Genomic DNA, 18,158 nt, shown 5'->3' with positions numbered 1-18,158 from the left:
TGGGGTGCCTAGAGCAGGAATTGAGTCTTTCAGCCTCAAGCCAAATACTCATAAGAACACACAGGGACAGAAGTTCAGCGTGCACCTTCCAGTTTGCCAAATGACTGCACAGCAGGGATGAATACATCTATTGCCACATGGGTGCATGTGTTGAGAAATCTGCAAGCAAGCAAGTCTTTTGTAGTGAGTGGTACATGAATGGAAGGAATGACTTAGAAGACACCCAGAGTCACTTACATATACCTTAAAAGATTAATAAACTCTTGGCTTGGAACTGAGTGCTGGGACACAGCACTCAGCTTCTCCACAGCTACTTATAGAGTGGGTGGAATCTAGGAAGTTAGCCCAAAACATCAGATAGGAAATAGTAACAAGGTTAGGTCTGACTGAGACAGAAAACAGCTTTTCAGAAACTTATTCCACACCAGACAGATGCGTTTTATTTAATAAAAACAAAACAACAACAAAAAAAGCAACAAAACCCTTTAATAAGAAAATCTGTTTAATCTTATATTAACTCAAGCTCCTCAGTACCTTTTAGGAAAGCCAACAGGGTACGTGAAAGACACGCAGGCAGGCAGCCGCCGTGAGTTCTTTGGTGGCAAGTAAGTTTCACCCAATCTGCCCTCATGATTATCACGACAAGTTTTGTTTTTCAAAAAATAGGCCTCAAAGCTTATGCCAAAGAAAACAGACACACACACTCTAACAGTTGGAAATTTAAAGTTGAAATGTGCCGCAAAAGCCGAACGTGACAATGACACACATCATTTATAAAATGATCTTTTTGATTCTAGAAAACTGGAATAGGGCAAGCTCACAGAAGGGTAACAGCAAGTGGGGAAATCCTAAACCTTCCCCAGTGACTCAGCCGCAGGCAGGGACAGCTAGCAATGCTGGGCTTTCCTCTGCCAACCCAGCCAACTGCGCTCTCCTCAGAGAAACCTGGCTCTGACCTGGCGTGCACAGAAAGTAAGGGAGTGCTGTCTTCTTGGGTGCTGCCGTTTCTTCCTTTCCCCTATTTTGCTCTAGTAAGTTTTCCTTTGGTTTGAAAGCTGAACTCAGAAGGCTTGGCACCTCAGATGAGTCATCAACTCGTATTGGAATAGCACTTGGGAAATGAGAGCCTAAAAAGGCAGGTTTTTTGATGAAGTTCAGCATCCGTTCTCAGTGTGAGGATGTCTCCCATGCGTCACCAGGTCAGTGGCAGGACACTGATGGGCACCCTGGTGAGGTTCTGCAGAGCCATGCGCACACACATCCACCCGTTGAAGCTTTCAATAAATACAACATCATTTTAAACCATTTCAATAGAATAAATTAAAAATACTGCATTCCTCTTGGCCCACTTTGCCTCTCAGACTGGTATGGAGTACAGCTAGTTGGTGGCAACTCCACGCTGCTTGGACTTCAGCACCTCCAGCTCTTCAGGCCTCAGCACTTTCTTTGCAGCAATAATGGTATTCTTCATTAGCATGGCCACTGTCATGGGGCCGACACCCCCAGGGACAGGAGTGATGTAACCGGCTTTCTTCTTGACTCCTGCGTAGAAACAAGACAGGAAAGCTGCTTCAAATATATGTGGCAAAAATCATGTGCACTTTATATGTTGTGGGAAAAAAAAGTATTCAAAGAAAAAACAATAAAAAATGTAACAGCCTTCATTAGCTTCAAGCTGCATAAGACAGATAGCATCTATGGGGTTGGCAAGATGGTTCAGAGGTTATGAGCACTGGCTGCTCTTGCAGAGGAAGTGGGCTGGGTTCCCAGCACCAGCATGGTAACTCAAAACCATGGTGACTCATAACCATCCATAACTCCAGTTCCAGGGGATCTGACACTCTCTTCTGACCTCTGTGGGCACCAGGCACACACATGGTGCACATACATATACAGGCAGGCAAAACACTCAGACATACAAAGTAAACCTTCAATCTCTCTCTCCTTCCTTTTTAAAAGAAAAATACCATCTACAGGGCAGGGCAGTAGCTCAGTTGTAAAGTCCTGTCTGTACAAATGAGGACCTGAGTTCAAGCCTCAGAACACACAAAAAAAAGCCAGATGTGCCTGGCGGTAGTGGCGCATGCCTTTAGTCCCAGCACTTGGGAGGCAGAGGCAGGTGGATCTCTGTGAGTTCGAGACCAGCCCGGTTTCAGGACAGCCTCCAAAGCCACAGAGAAACCATAACTGGAAAAAAACAAAACAAGAAAAGCCAGATGTGGTGGCATGTGCCTGTAACCCCAGTGCTGGGAGGCAGAGAAGTAGATCCCTGGGGCTTGCTAGCCAGCTTGAACACACTAGCAAGTTCCAGGTAAACACTCCAAGTCACGAACAACTGAAGACACCCAAGGACACACACACAGTGCCATACAGACATACACACATAACACACACCAACATATATATATACAACACATACAACACACACATATACAACATACATACTAGCCACATAACACAGATACATGTATGTAGCACACACATAACACACACATACAACAGACACACAACACAAATACACAACAGACACATAACACAAAATAGACACACCCATACAACACCACACATATACAGCATACGTATACAGCATTTTCTAAAAAATTGCATGCATAGCCAGGCAGGGTGGTGCCTCTTGGAAGATGAAGAGCAATCCTAGGAGACTCCCAGGGTCAACCTTGGACCTCCATAGACATCCACCCACACATATGCAAACACGAACAAATACACCTTTTTTTAAGTGCTTTAAACAATATTACGAAAATAATATAAGCTTAAGAGTTGTAAGAAAAAAGTCAGATGTGATGGCACACACTTTTAATCCCAGCACTTGGGAGGCAGAGGCATGTGGGTCTCTGTCAGCTCAAGAAGAGCCTGGTCTACATAGTGGGTCCCTGGCCAGCCAAGGCTATCTGCTGAGACCTTGCCTCAAATAAATAAATCAAACACTATGTGAGAACAATCTGCCCTAAATGTCCATGAAAGGTAATATTTACAAGATTTATGTTTTTTTTTTTAAAAAAAAAAAAAACAACAACACTAAATACCTTCAAAATCTACATCTCCAACCAACTTGGGCTTTGCAGTGACTGGATCTTGAATTCTGTTTATGCCCACATCGATGACAGCTGCCCCTTCCTTGATCATGTCAGCTGTGATCAGATTTGGAATGCCTGGCAACAGAGAGCAACCATCAGGAAGGCAACATACTTCGTTTAAGATTTTTTTATTTATTTTAGATTTGTTGATTTTATGTATAGAAGTGTTTTGCTTGAATGTATCTATATGCACTATGTGCCTGCAGTGCCCATGGATGCCAAAAGAGGACATTATAGTCAGAGGACATTACAGGCAGGTGACAGGAAGAACTTATTATTAGCACGTGTTATAAACACCATTTAAACTTCACGTGGGGATACTGAGGGTTAGGAGTACCCTCCTCCAGTCTACACAGAGAGACAGGTACAACTGTAACCCCAGCCCCATCTTTGTAGCAGCTTCAAGAATCACTGCTGAGGAGAGCTGGGCAGGATAGCAGTTGGACAGACAAGTCAGCCTATACATACACTTCTTTAGAGTTCTTACCGGCAGCTGATATTACAATGTCCGCAAGGATCGTGTGCTTCTTCAGCTGCTCTTTGGGAGTGTATCGGTGAGATATCGTAACTGTGGCATCACCTGAGAGGCAAAAACAGAGGCCCTGAGTCCCAAATCCAGGCTGGGATGAAGGTGGGTTTCAGCTATTCACAGCACTGCAGAAACTCAACACCTCTGGGAAAATCATGGACTTGGCACAATTTCTAGATGGCTAATTGTCATTCAGCTTTAAAAACCAATACTTAGGACAGAGAGATGGAGTAAACATGCTTGCCCCGCATTCCTGACAGCTTGAGTCCATCCCCCAGAACTCAAGGCAGAAGAGAACGAACACACACACACACACACACAATAATAATTGATAAATGTAATAAAAATTTAAATAAAACTAATACTTGATGTAGCATCTGGCAGTGCTCTCAGCTCTACCCTTTGGAGTCATAAATAATTATATTTATTCCACTTCTTATTTCATAGATTTTAAAGAGTTTTACGTTTTCTAAGGAAAACCACCAGAATTACTCAAGACGAGTTTGCACTTTTTTTTTTTTTTCCCCCAGGGCTGAGGACTGAACCCAGGGCCTTGCAAGCTAGAAAGCGCTCTACCACTGAGCTAAATCCCCAACCCTGAGTTTGCACTTTTAACAACAACAAAAAGTATCTGGAAATACAATTTTGCTTTGGTCACAAAAGTTCCTTATTACAGTAATTTCATGCAATTCTTGACTTAGCTTCGTCTTAGATGAACCAACAGAACATGGCATGACATGCTGCGGTCATGTCAATTCACTCTTCTGCAGGGGCCAGCAGTGTCTTTTCCTCCCAGAGGACACAGAGCAGGATACCAGTTCTCAGTAAGAAAGCTTCTAGTGCTGTCCAAGCCGAGCTGACAACACCTAACTGCCTATAACATGCTTCACTCAAAACTCCAATCAACCCGAGGCACTGAGTATAGCCTTCCACACCATGGTTATTTTCTGTGTTAACAGTGGTCACAGGCAGGGGGCTGGAGAGATGGCTCAGAGGTTAAGAGCACCGACTGCTCTTCCAGAGGTCCTGAGTTCAATTCCCAGCAACCACATGGTGGCTCACAACCATCGGTTATGAGATCTGGTGCCTTCTTCTGGTGTGCAGATATACATGGAAGCAGAATGTTGTATACATAATACATAAATAAAAACCTTAAAAAAAAAAAAAAGTGGTCATAGGCTAGGTTTTGAGGGCTCTCACACAACAGGAAAGGTAACTTCATTACCTCCAGGCCGCTCGTGTGCTCCATCGGTGTGCAGCAACATTGCAATTGGCATTCCAACATTTTTTGACCTGCCGGCTACAACCACGTTCTTCCCTAAGGTTGGGATGCCTGCAAAAATAAAAAATAATATAAACACACACATGGTGTGTGTGTGTGTGTGTGTGTGTGTGTGTGTGTGTGTGTGTGTGTGCGTGCACCAAATGACACGGCACAGATACCAACTCTGAATAAATGAAATCAAAGCCATGCCTAGAAATGTCTCATTGCTGCCGGGTGTTGGCGACTCATGCCTTTAATCCCAGCACTTGGGAGGCAGAGGCAGGTAGGTCTCTGTGAGTTCGAGGCCAGCCTGGTCTCCAGAGCAAGTGCCAGGATAGGTTCCAAAGCTACACAGAGAAACCCTGTCTCAAAAAACCAAAGAAAAAAAAAAGAAAAATCTCATTGCCTACAACCATGCTATACCCATACAAGTTTGTTTGGAGCTAGTTCCATACAAGTTACTCATTCACACATATAGAGTTGCATTAAAAGTGGTCCTGGTCTGTCTCAGAATGTACAGTAGAGGAAGGCAAACAAGCTAGGTCATGAATCCAATCACTATCAGCCAGTCAGGGCTGTGGCTGCCTCATAGAGACGGTGCAGAGTACACAGAGAAGGAACACTGTAAACTGCAAAGCGTCTTATAGATTCTTGCTGTCATCACTGTTAAACCTTACATATCCTCCCGCAAGGCTTGTAGAATAGAGAGAGCCATCATGGGCAACAGCTAGGAGGTAAGTCCCGTAGGGTGGGAACCTGGGCTGGGGTGGGGTCCCACTCTTTGCTGCTCTGGGGGTTTCTGCCACTTCTAAGTACAGGTTGAATATTCCTTACCCTGAAGTATGCAGGGCTGGGAATGTTTCAATATTGGAGTTACTAAGATGTGGGAATACCTGCAGAGCTCTTAATCCAAAACTAACAGTGCTGAAAGGGTTTCAGATTTTTCAGATCAGGGATGCTCAAACTAGCCTACTTTTCTAATACTAAAGCAGAAATGCAATTGAAACACACCTACCTGTTCGCTTAATTATCTCCCACACGCCCCACGGGGTCGCCGGTAGCATGGAATACTGGTCCAAGCACATTCGCCCTACGTTAATGACGTGAAAGCCGTCAACATCCTTGTCAGGAGAAACGGCATTGCAGATCTTCCTCTCATCGATGTGCTCTGAAAAAGAAATCAGGGCTGTAGCCTAAGGTCCATGCTGTGAGGAAAAGGCTGACCTGCTCCAGGCTTGTTACATGAATCCACTCCCTTCTGACATGACATCATGATGTCCAGAATGACTGTACATTAAGCAAAGCCATGAGTCAAATACCACAGCCAATGTACTACCCCCCCACCCCCGCTTCCTCCTACTGTCCTTTATATCAAGATCTCTAGCAGGCTAGGAGGAATGACTCATGTCAGTTACCCCAGCACTACTACAAGTCAGAGGCCAGCCTGGACTACATAGTGAAACAAGGAATACTTTCTTAAGCATTTCAAATAGCAGCAGAGCCCCTCTACTGCTCAGAATCCATTAACCTTTTTTTCTTTTATTTTTAAAAATTATTTTACTTTATTTTTATGTGTATGGGTGTTTTGCCTGCACGAATGTATATACACCAAGTCTGTGCCAGGTACCCATGGAGGCCAGAAGAGAGCATCAGATCCCCTGAAACTGGAGTTATGTATGGGCAGTTGTGAGCCACTATGTGGGTGCTGGGAATTGAAGCTAGGTCCTCTGGAAGAACAGCCAGTGCTCTTAACCACCAAGCTATCTCTCAAGCCCAAATCAGTTTTCCCTTTCGAAGACCAGAACTCACCTGGGAGTGGCAGCTGAACAAGGAGGCCATCTACGTTTTCATCATTGTTCAGTTTCCTGATTGAACTCAACAGCTCTTCCTCTGAAATTGAGGCTGGTTTCACAATTGTCTCGCTGTTGATTCCTATTGTAAGAAAGGTCAAGGCTTAAAAAACCACCAAACTATATAGCTCCAAACCTCCAAACCTTAGGGGGGGGGGAGATAAAGAACACCAAAGTCCTTAATGACACGGGTAACATGTGACCACCATGGGAGCTAGAGTGAACTGCCCACAAGGACTCCTGCTTCAGATCGTACACTCCTAAACACGAGCTCGGGGCTCACTGTGCACTGTTCTGTGCTTATTCAACAACCTCATTTTGAGACAAGGAAGGAGACTGAGACCAGATAAAATGCCAGCTAGAGGGCAGGAAAAATGGCTCAGCATACTTGCTGAGGACCCAAGTTTGATCCCAAGTCCCCATGTAAAACCTGGGCACACCTGCACACATCTGTAACTACAGTGCTTAGGCAATGAGGCCTCTTCATGCTACTGCTCAGTCTTTCCCATAATGCTTAAGCACCCAAGACAGAGATGCTCTTTTAAAAATTCATAACAGTTATTACGCTTGTTTGCTTATTTAGTGTGTGTATGTTTACTCTTCACCTTACATTTTGAGTCAGGGTCTCTCACTGAACTTGGAGATAGTCTGGCCAACAGGCTCTGTGGCATGCATGGCTAAACAGTTACAGATCTGAAGGAAATGACTGCCATCTAAGGAAGTGGTTTTTGAGTTCTTCACGGATTGGCTTTATAAGCACGGGTAGCTCAAGTGTTGGGGGATGGGAAATTTGTGTCTTTGTCCTTCAGGCATTGCAGATTACCATATGACAGCAAATTAGAGGCAGCCGGCTCAGATGTTCCTGTCTGCTCACAAGACAGACAGTGGTCTAAGCACCTGCAGCCTTCCCTTCTGATGTGGCTGGGCTGAAGGACCAACCCATGAGCCATCTCACTGACCCAAGACAGAGACTGCTATTGCTCAGGGGAAGCAAATGTAAAATGTGCTAAGGTCACTGGCAAACTGTTAAGGCTAAGGACAGAACTGAGATTACAGCCCAGAAGCCACAGTGAAGGACAACCATCCTTCCCTGAAAACCTCTAGTTTTTTTGTTTTGTATTTTAAATTTTGGAGACAGGGTCTCATGTAGTTCAGGAGACTTGCTATGTGGCCAAGCTGGCCATAAATTCCTGGTCCTCCTGACTCATTCTCCCAAAGTGCTGGGATTGTGGTATGAGCCACCACTCAGGACTCTGCTCAGAAAGAGGGACCACGCACTCGTGTGGCCTTACCTCCAGACAGACTTCCAGGCAACACAGTAGGGCTCTGACAGTAACACTTACCCACTTCAGCTGCTGCCCTGGTTTTGTTGAGCACATAGGAGTGACTGGCAGGATTGTCACCAACCAGAATGACACTGAGGTGTGGCCGCTTGTTGCCTGAGGCCACCCACTCTTCCACCTCCTGCCGCACTTCTTGCTTGATCTGCTGAGCCAGTTTCCTTCCAGAAATGACGACAGCTTCATTTCTGCAGAAGGTGACAGAATAATATATATATATATATATATATATATATATATATAGAGAGAGAGAGAGAGAGAGAGACAGAGACAGAGACAGAGAGAGAGAGAGAGAGAGAGAGAGAAGAGAGAGAGAGAGTGAGTTTGGGTCTTTGCAAAAAAAAAAAAAAAAAAGTAATGCTCCACCTAGAAAAAGTGTCATTCAACACCAAAAAGCTTAGGTTTAAATGTGAGATCTGAAGGACAGATTTACGGGTGCCATCTGCCACCAGTTCAGGATGGTCACAGTGATTAAAACAGTTCCGTGGAAGCTCAGAAGTTTAAGTTACCTGACGCTGGCCCAGGTAAGATTTCAGACCAGGGTCTGTCAGTGCCACCTCATCACTACTCAGGATGGGCATCTGGACATTTCCTTGTCCCCCCCCACACACCCCCACCCTCTGAGGCTAACCAGTTTTCTTAAATATTGATATTCCTTTTGAAATTTGTGTTATGCTGGTGGTATTACTACCTAGTCATGTTTCCCAGGTAGTGGACTGATTTTCTTTTCCTTTTCAAAAAGATTTGTTTTTATTTTGTATGTATGGGTATTTTGCCTGCATGTATGCATATGTATTATGTCCATGCAGTGCCTGAGAGAGTCAGAAGAGGGCATTCTGACCCTCAGGAACTGGAGAACAACAGATAATTTTGAGCTGCCATGTGGGCACTGGGAATAGAACCTGGGTCCTCTGCAAGAATAAAAAGAAGTGCTTTTGGGCTGGAGAGATGGCTCAGAGGTTAAGAGCACTGACTGCTCTTCCAGAGGTCCTGAGTTCAATTCCCAGCAACCACATGGTGGCTCACAACCATCCGTTATGAGATCTGGTGCCCTCTTCTGGTGTGCAGATATGCATGGAAGCAGAATGTTGTATACATAATAAATAAATAAAATCTTTAAAAAAAAAAAGACTTAAATTACCTATAGACTGCTTGTATATGAACATTGTTATATAATATACTGTTGATGAAATAACAGAGGCCCTGGTTGCATACAAACTATATATTATGTGGTTAGCAGATCAATAAGCACCACACTGGTCTAGTCAAACCTCAGAATACCTTCCACTGCTCAGTTCCTTTTAGGGACTGTTCTGATATGAGGGCATGATGCTTTAGTATTGTCAACTTGGAAGAATCTAGAATCACCTGGAAAATGGGCCTTTGGACATGCCAGTGAGGTATCATCATCTTGAATGCTTTAAGCTATAGGTGGCACCATTCCGACTGGGATAGAAAGAAGTCCAGCGGTGGTGGAGCACACCTTTAATCCCAGCACTTGGGAGGCAGAGGCAGGAGGATCTCTGAGTTGGAAGACAGCCTGGTCTACAGAGGATAGCCAGGGCTACACAGTGAAACCTTGTCTAGAAAAACAAAACAAAATAAAAACAAATAAGAAAAGAAAAACTGGAGAAAAGGAGTAGCAAGTACCTTCCCTCCCTTTCCTAACTGTGGATGTGATGTTACCAGCTGCCTAAAGCTCCTGCTGCCTGGACCTCCCACCACTGATGGACTATAACCTTGAACTGTTACTCTTGTAAGGGTAGTATCACAGCAGTAGGAAGTAACTAGGACTGGGGTAGAGTCCTCCTCCAGTGGTTCTCTGCTCCACCCCACTGTCCATTTACAGCTGACAGCAAAGTTATCCTTGGCTACATAGCTAGTCCAAGGCCAGCCTGAGAACACGAGACCCTGCAAGGGGAGGGAGAAGGAAGATAAATACATGCTAATAAGGAGTTGTACATGCTGGGCGTTGGTGGTGCACACCTTTAGTCCCAGCACTCGGGAGACAGAGGCGGGCAGATCTCTGTGAGTTCGAGGCCAGCCTGGTCTACAGAGTTCCAGGACAGCCTCTAAAGCCAGAGAAACCCTGTCTCAACTACCCCCCCACAAAAAAAGAGTTGTACACATTTATTCCCGTGTGTGTACATTGTGCTCTATAAGAAGGATTTAGCTTGTACTTCATAAAAAGTTTCTTTGGAAAGCAGTAAGTGCAGAGGAAACATTAGAACCCCTCTTGGACCAAAAACCTATGGGCTGAAGTTAAGATGCAGGGTTCTGGAAAGGCCAGTGTTTCAGGTCCTAATCTCTGTTGCAGAAGGAGGTTCTGGATGTTATGCCAATTTACTTTAACAAAAAAAAAAAAAAAAGCAACACAAAGCCGGGCCACACTGTAATGAAAACTTTTTATAATCTAACTACAATTTAACTCTCTGCTGCTTCCTGCAGCACTGAAAAACATGAAAACATGAGCCATTTGATAAATTCCCTCTATCTCTTTGCCAAGGGCCAAATTAAGTCACTGCTTAAAGGGAGATAGGACACTGGGCTGTAGTGGCACATGCCTTTAATCTCTATAAGTTCGAGACCAGCCTGATCTACAAGAGCTAGTTCTAGGACAGTCTCCAAAGCCACAGAAAAACCCTGTCTCCAGAGGGAAAAAAAAGGGGGGGAGATAGGAGACTGAACTCCAACCCAAAACTAGAAAAAAAAAGACATTCTAAGTCTGTACACTTAATTTAGATATTAAATGCTTCCAGACATGTTTAGAAATTTTCCTACTAAAATGACAGCCTAGAAAGAAGTCTAATAAAGGTCAAATAAAATATCCAAGTCAGTAATATTTATTTTCCTCTTAAACCAACAGTTAGTGATTTTCCAGTCTGTATAAGGGAAACTTATAACTCCCAACCAACTTATTTTGGAAAAAGTTCTGCTACTTAATTAATGGGCCAGTAATGAGGGGGGGGGTATAAAACCGACATTGACTGAACACTAGGTATTTTGCCAACATCTTTACATAAATTACTCTTGGTTATCGTGACTATTATAAAAACTCTGTTTTATACAGAAGAGAAAACAGTAAAAAAACAAGATTCAAGTGTAAACATCTGCCACCAAGTTAATTTACTCCTCCACCGTCTCCTAGGCTACAGTACTCTCCCTTCAACCATGGAGTTTATGTTCCTGAAACCCTGGAACAACAAAGTGGACACTGTAATTATCTAATGTACAGGGCAGTTGGTACAGATTGCCTTCAGAGATAAGGAACACACACTTCTCAGAATAGCAGTCAAGAGTGAACCAGAGCGCAAGGAAACTGGTCTATTTTGGGGGGGTAATGAATTACAGGATCTTTTCAGTTAGCCAGGTCTCTGAACATGTGGCCCACAGCCACTAGCGACCAGAACTCAGGAAGAGGAAAGGACAGAGAAATTAAAGATGGAGCTCAAAGAGGCAGCTTAGGATCAGATCTCAGGAAACCTGAATAATGTCCCTCCAAGTCCTCTAAAATCTCAGGATCGAGCCAGGCCGTGGTGGTGCACACCTTTAATCCCAGCACTCCGGAGGCAGAGGCAGGTGGATCTCTGTGAGTTTGAGGCCAGCCTGGTCTACAAAGCTACACAGAGAAACACTGGAAAAACAACAAAAAACAAAAAAACCCTCAGCATCCTGTGTTCCAACAAGCAGGGCCCGGAAATGTCTTCCAACTGGTGGAAATCTCACCTGCTTTCTCTTCAACAGGAACAAAAGTCCCATTGTGGAAGGCAAAGATTTTATCAGCTCTAAATTTTCAGTCTCAAACTCTTGTGATGTGTTGGGGAGGTGGGTTGGGGGACTACACCACACACAACCAGCTTTTACAAGACACAGGATTCAGGCAACATTGCAAAGTGCATAGATGGTAGGGGAAGAAATCACACACCCCCATTGGACTCTCCCTACCTAGGCACAGAAATGGGAGTCTGAGGTCCAGAAAGATCCAGCAACTCAATTACCCCCCCCTGCCCCCGAAAGAAATGCAAACAGAACTTTTCCTGCCTTCCCCATCAGATTTTTTTTCTTCAATCAACTTAACGTTAAAGGGGAGGGCCTCATTTTTTCAACTTTTAAAAATTACGGCAAAATACGAATACGAAATTTATCATTGTGACTTTTTTTTTTTTTAATTGATATTTTGAGATTGGGGAGGGAGCCCGGGCTGGTCTCCAATTCACTACATTGTCCAAGCTAGCTTTGAACTCGCAGTAATCCCCCTGCCTCAGGAGCAATCTCAACGCGCCGAACTCTGGCAATTTCCAAGCACACAGTTTACGTGGTATTAAACACTCTCAGAATGGAGTGACCACCACGGCGGTCCACGTGCAGAACGGAAGCTCCAACACTGTAGCTTCCCCCTAAAACAATGCAGCTCCTACTCCCAGTAGCCCCCGGCAACTTGTGGGGCATGTATACCCTCACATCGCCGGGGCTAGAACTGGCAGGCTACGGAGTGGACTGGGGGACCGCCGCGCGGCAGGGGCATCTTTCGAACCACACCCACTCGGGAGGAGGGAAGTCGGTACCCCTGGAGCAAGCCGGCTCGCGGATTTCATCAGACTGCAGCAACCCCGGCTGCCGCTAGGGTCCGGGAAAGGCGGACCTCTCCGCACCCTTCCCTGCGGCGGCGGCGGCGCAACGCTGTCCCCTGGGCAAGCGTCCGCATCTCCACGTGTGCCCCGGTGCCACGTCGCCCCACCACACCCCTCCCTCCGTTAGCGGCGGGTCCCGCGCCGGAAAGATGCTCAGGGAGGGAGGACATCTGTCCCCGCCGCGCTCCGCGACCCCGCGGACCCACTCCCCGACACACTCACCGCACTGCCGCCAGGTGGAAGGGCTGCAGGCGCGGGTGGCAGCCGGGCGCGGGGCGCAGCAACCGCACAGCCAACGCGGATAACAGAGAGGATGAAGCCATGGCCCGCGCCGGTGCCCGCGCCGGAGAGAAGCGCGCGCGCGGGCCACGAAGCTATACCTCCGGCCCGCGGAAGCCCCGCCTTTCCACACGCCCATTGGTCCCTGAGCCGGAGGCGGAGCCAATAGGAGGTCTCCATTTTACGTAAGCCGGCCCGGGACCACGTCCTGATTGGCTGAGGGAGTCAAGCCCCTAATAGAGGCAGCAGAGGTTCTCTTCCCCCCCCCCCAGCCAGGCCAACCGAATCTGGGGTTCATTCATTCATTCAGTCATTCATTCATCGAACAAAAGTCTGAACCACCTACTGTGTGCCGAGGATCTGAAAATCACTAAAGTAATATTTATTTTTAAAGAAAAAAAATCACCACTTGGCAAAATCATACTGAAAATTGATCCGCAATCATCAAAGGATGTCAAAACAACTGAGTGAAAACTTGAATAAGGAGCAAAATACTTACATGTATGTTTGTCACATAGGAGCTGGAGAGACGGCTCAGCGGTTAAGATTGCTTGTAGCCCTTGCAAAGGACCCAAGTTCGATTTTAAGCCTCCTAGTGGCTCCAAACCTCTTGTGACTCCAGCTCCAGAGGACCAGACACTTCTGGCCTCCAAGGACACCCTTACACACACATGTGGCATACATACACATACATACATACATACACATACATACATACATACACATACATACATACATACATACTTACAGAGGATCAGATATTTTCTGACCTCCAAGGGCATGCACACAAGAGACATACACATAATAAAAAGCATTTTTTTTAATTTTGCGGGGGCGGAGAGGGGGGGCGCTGGAGAGATGGCTCAGCGGTTAAGAGCACTGCCTGATCTTCCAAAGGTCCTGAGTTCAATTCCCAGCAACCACGTGGTGGCTCACAACCATCTGTAGTGAAATCTGGTGCCATCTTCTGGCCTGCACGCAGACATACATGAAGTCAGAACACTGTGTACATAATAAATAAATAAATCTTTTTTAAAAATCTGAAAATTAATTTACAGACTTTCCTAAACTAGTAAGACTCCCATGGATTTAGAGGGAGCTGGGAGACCCACTTCTGGGTGTGTCTGTGAGAGGTTTAACTGAGGAGGAAAAGTCCACCTATCCCACAGACTGGGGACTGGAGATCAATAAAATGGGGGAAAGGAGAAAGCCTGCCTGTGTTTCCCCACTCTGACCCCCCATCTATTGAGATGTGAGCCAGCAGCCTCAGGCGCCCATTACCACAGCTGGGAGCTTCTCTGCCTCCCCCACAACAGTGGGCTGTATATCCCCACACTACCTGCCAGTATGAATGCTTCTTCCCTTAGGTTCCATCTTGTCAGGTAGAGGATCACAACATTGAGAAAATTAACTAATTAATCCCCTAAAAAGTACTAGGCATTTCTCATTTCTATGTGGAGAAGAAAGATCATAGGCTTGGACAGTAAACACTGTCCAGCAAAAGAAAAAACATGTTCCTGAAACTTTGGAATAACATAGATTATCTTAATCTATTTACAAGGAGATATCAAACAAATGACACACAGACGCCAAGTGGCAGTTCTGTGTTCATCTGGCGTACCAGGTACGCCGGTATGAGGTGTGTCAATTACAGTCTTCAAAAGTGCCAAGATCATGGTAGAATGAGGAGGTGTTCCAGATTCAAGTTCATGATCACAAAATACAGCCTGTGACTCTGAACTGAATCCTGGACACACACACACACACACACACACACACACACACACACACACACACACAATTTTAAAACTATTATAATTTTTTGTGTGATTTCTCAAGACAGAGTTTCACTGTGTATCCCTGGTTGTCCTGGAACTCTCTCTGTAGACCAGACTGGCCTTGAACTCACAGAGACCTACCTGCCTCTGCCTCCCATGTGCTGAGATTAAAGGTGTTGGTCACTGTTGCCCACCAACTATTATAATTTTTAATTATAATATAATATAATATTATAATTATTAAAAACACAAAGAAAGAAAGAAATGAAGAAACGAAGGAGAGAGAGAGACTAAGATAGTGCTTCACACCTATAACCCCAACACTGAGGAGACTAAGGCAGGAGAATCACCAGCAGTTCAAGGCCAGCCTGGGCTATGTAGTGAGTTTCACATCAACCTGATTTACAGAGTGAAACCATATTTCATAACAATAACAAAAATAAAAATAACCAAACAGCACAATGAATTGAAAGGGATCACACATTTTGGGGGGAGGACACTTTATATGACAATGTGCATTCATGAGGAAAAATAATTAGATAAAACAGACAGCAAGTATGAGGTAGCAGCAATTAGGAACCTACAAGTATTCTCTGCACTTTGCCTGTCACTTTTCTGTATGTCTGAAATTATCCCAAAAAATTAAAAAAAAAAACAGTAATACTTTGTGCTCTTGAGGCTTGGGATGAGGCACATATACTATGAATAAGAAAAAAGCCTAAGGAAAAGGGGTGTGGCATTGAGAACCCACAAGACAGAGAAAATGAAAAGTTGTTTGGGCAGCTGTAGGTCATGTGACTTCACACTGTGACTCTCAGAACCCATCTCCAGCTAGGCTCCAGCAGGTGGCATCTTCTGATTATCTGGACTTGCATGGCAGTGAAAACGGCAATGAAAACTTGTGCCCTGCTTCAGAAAAGCTGAGCCAGGGTCACTTATCTTCGAGGGTGGCCACTGGTGGGATCCTGCCTCAGCAGATGACACCAGCCCATCTATGTGTATAAGGGCAGCACTGATTGGATTGGGGGGGGGGGTAGGGGAGAGGGCAAAAACCTATGGAGTGGGGCAGGAGATGTGTTGGGGATGTGTGTGGGCCAGTTGGAGGGAGGGAGCCAGGGTGGATATGATCAAGATACATGATATATGGGAATGAAATTTGGATTGCCAGTACCCACATGGTGGCTCATGACATCCTTAACTCCAGTTCTAGGGGAGCTGGTGCTCACTTCGGAATTTCATGAGCGCCAGTCTCTCATGTGGTATTCATAGATACATGCAGGCAAAACACTCATACACATAAAATAAATACAACTAAAACTTATTTAAGAAAAAGAGCTGGGTGGTCTCATGCTTGTATGGCTGGTATTTCATTATTGGCTGAGCCAGCTCTCCAACTCCTAGTCTGTCCTTCCTTCTTTCCTTCCTTCCTTCCTTCCTTCCTTCCTTCCTTCCTTCCTTCTTTCTGTGCAGTGCTGAGGATGGAACCCAAGGCCCCTCACATTCCATTCCAGACAAGTGCTCTACTATCATGAGAGAGAGAGAAAGAGAGAGAGAGAGAGAAAGAGAGAGAGAGAGAGAGAGAGAGAGAGAGAGAGAGAGAGAGAGTGTGTGTTTTGCTTTGTAAGCAGGGTCTGGCCTCAAACTCAGGATCCTCTAGCCCAAGTCTGCTGACAGTTGAGATTACAGGCATGCCCCACCACATCTGGCTTCCTGGCATGGATTTTTAATATGTTTAATAAAATGACTTGCTTCTGCTTCCCAAAGTATTACATCTAAATGTCATTTGCTTAGCAAAAATCACTCCTAAGCCAGTTTTTATTTTACCTATTATTTTTTATTATTTCCTCCTACCCCAACTCCTTTCTTGGCATGTGCATGCATATGTGTTTGTTTCAAGACAGGGTTTCTTGCCCTGGCTGTCCTGGAACTCGCTCTGTAGACCAGGTTGGCCTTGAACGCACAGAGATCTGCCTGCCTCTGCTTTCCAAGTGATGGGATTTGAAGTGTCACCACAACCCAGCATATATGCGTTTAAGTGTATGTGATGTGGGTACATACGTGTGTGTAGAAGTCAGAAGTTAATATTGCTGTCTTCTTCCTTGATCCCTTTCCCCCTTACTCATTGAGGCAAGGACTCTTACTGAACACAGAGTTTGTCAGCTGGCCCTGGGAATTCCTGTCTCCACCTCCTGAGCCCCAGGATTGCAGACAGAGCATCAAACCTGCCTGGCATTTCCATGGGTGCCTGGGATCCCAACTGAGGTCCTTACACTCGCACAGCAAGTGTTTTATCCACTGAGCTATCTCCCAGAAACTCTGTGCTGGCTAGTTTTGTCAACTTGACACAAACTAGAGTTATCTGAAAGGAGGGAACCTCAATTGAGAAAATGCTTCCATAAGGTTTGACTGTAGGGCATGTTTCTTAAATAGTGATTAAGGCCTTATGGGTGATGCTGATGGTCCTGGGTTCTGTACGAAAGCAGGCTGAGCAAGCCATGGTGAACAAGCCAAGAAGCAGCACCTCTCCATGGCCTCTGCATCAGCTTCTGCCTCCACCTTTCTGTCCTGTATGAGTTCCTGTCCTGACTTCCTTAGATGATGAACAGTGATGTGGAAGTGTAAGCCAAATAAACCCTTTCCTCTCCAAGTTGCTTTGGTTATGGTGTTTCATTGCAGCAACAGTAGCCCTAGGAACTCCCTCCCCTTTTGATAAGTGAGATTATAAAATGACTCCGGAGGTTGCCTTGGATGAGATTATAATATTGTAAAAACAAGGCCACTAAGGTCACAAGAAAGGAGTAAGGACTTGTCGTTTGCTGTCAATGGGGTTCTTGGTGAAATTCCAAGGAAATCACAGGTTTGTTGCTGGGAAGGAAGAAAGGTTTTAAACAAACGTTAATTGTTCTGGAATCCTTGAACCTCAGCTGGCAAGAGGCTTTAACCACACTCTGGGGTGAGAGCCTCTTCTCTTTCCCACGGCCTCTTAACATGCTTTTCCAGCCTGCTTAGAACTTGTATACCTTCTTTCCGAAATAGATCTTAATTTGTTTCATCTGCCTGAGCCCTCACAGACCTAAGTCCCTATCAATTCCATCTCCAATAACTTTATTTCTGTAAAGTGTGTGTGTGTGTGTGTGTGTGTGTGTGTGTGTGTACACATCTGTGCCCTGGTGTGTGTATGCAGGTTGTCTCCTTCCACCATTCAAGTTCTGAGGACTGAACTCAGTCAGGCTTGGCAGAAAATACCTTTAGCCCCTGAACCATCTCCATTGTCTTTTGGATTTTTGAGTTTTGTATGTTTTTTTAAAACTGGTGTCTTGCTACATAGCAATCTTTCCGCCTCGGCCTTGCTTTTTTTTTTTTTTTTGCTGTTGTTATTGTTTGTTTTTTAA

At 45.1% G+C, this 18,158-nt stretch overlaps 1 protein-coding gene across 1 annotated transcript; it reads right to left on the bottom strand.

The window, feature by feature from the left end:
- Positions 1-417: 417 nt before the first annotated feature.
- Positions 418-13,090, bottom strand: Mthfd2 (methylenetetrahydrofolate dehydrogenase (NADP+ dependent) 2, methenyltetrahydrofolate cyclohydrolase). Its single transcript, XM_027428829.2, has 8 exons — positions 12,932-13,090; positions 8,082-8,266; positions 6,698-6,820; positions 5,904-6,056; positions 4,850-4,957; positions 3,583-3,675; positions 3,045-3,170; positions 418-1,542 (listed from the first exon to the last, which is right to left on the bottom strand). Exons 1-8 carry the CDS (start codon positions 13,030-13,032, stop codon positions 1,379-1,381), a joined length of 1,053 nt encoding a protein of 350 aa, XP_027284630.1. The 5' UTR covers positions 13,033-13,090; the 3' UTR covers positions 418-1,378.
- Between the last annotated feature and the right edge of the window lie 5,068 nt (positions 13,091-18,158).

This window comes from Cricetulus griseus, chromosome 8 (genome assembly GCF_003668045.3).
Source record: "Cricetulus griseus strain 17A/GY chromosome 8, alternate assembly CriGri-PICRH-1.0, whole genome shotgun sequence".
In the NCBI taxonomy this organism is placed as follows: domain Eukaryota; kingdom Metazoa; phylum Chordata; class Mammalia; order Rodentia; family Cricetidae; genus Cricetulus; species Cricetulus griseus.
This window is presented reverse-complemented; position numbering and strand designations above follow the sequence as displayed.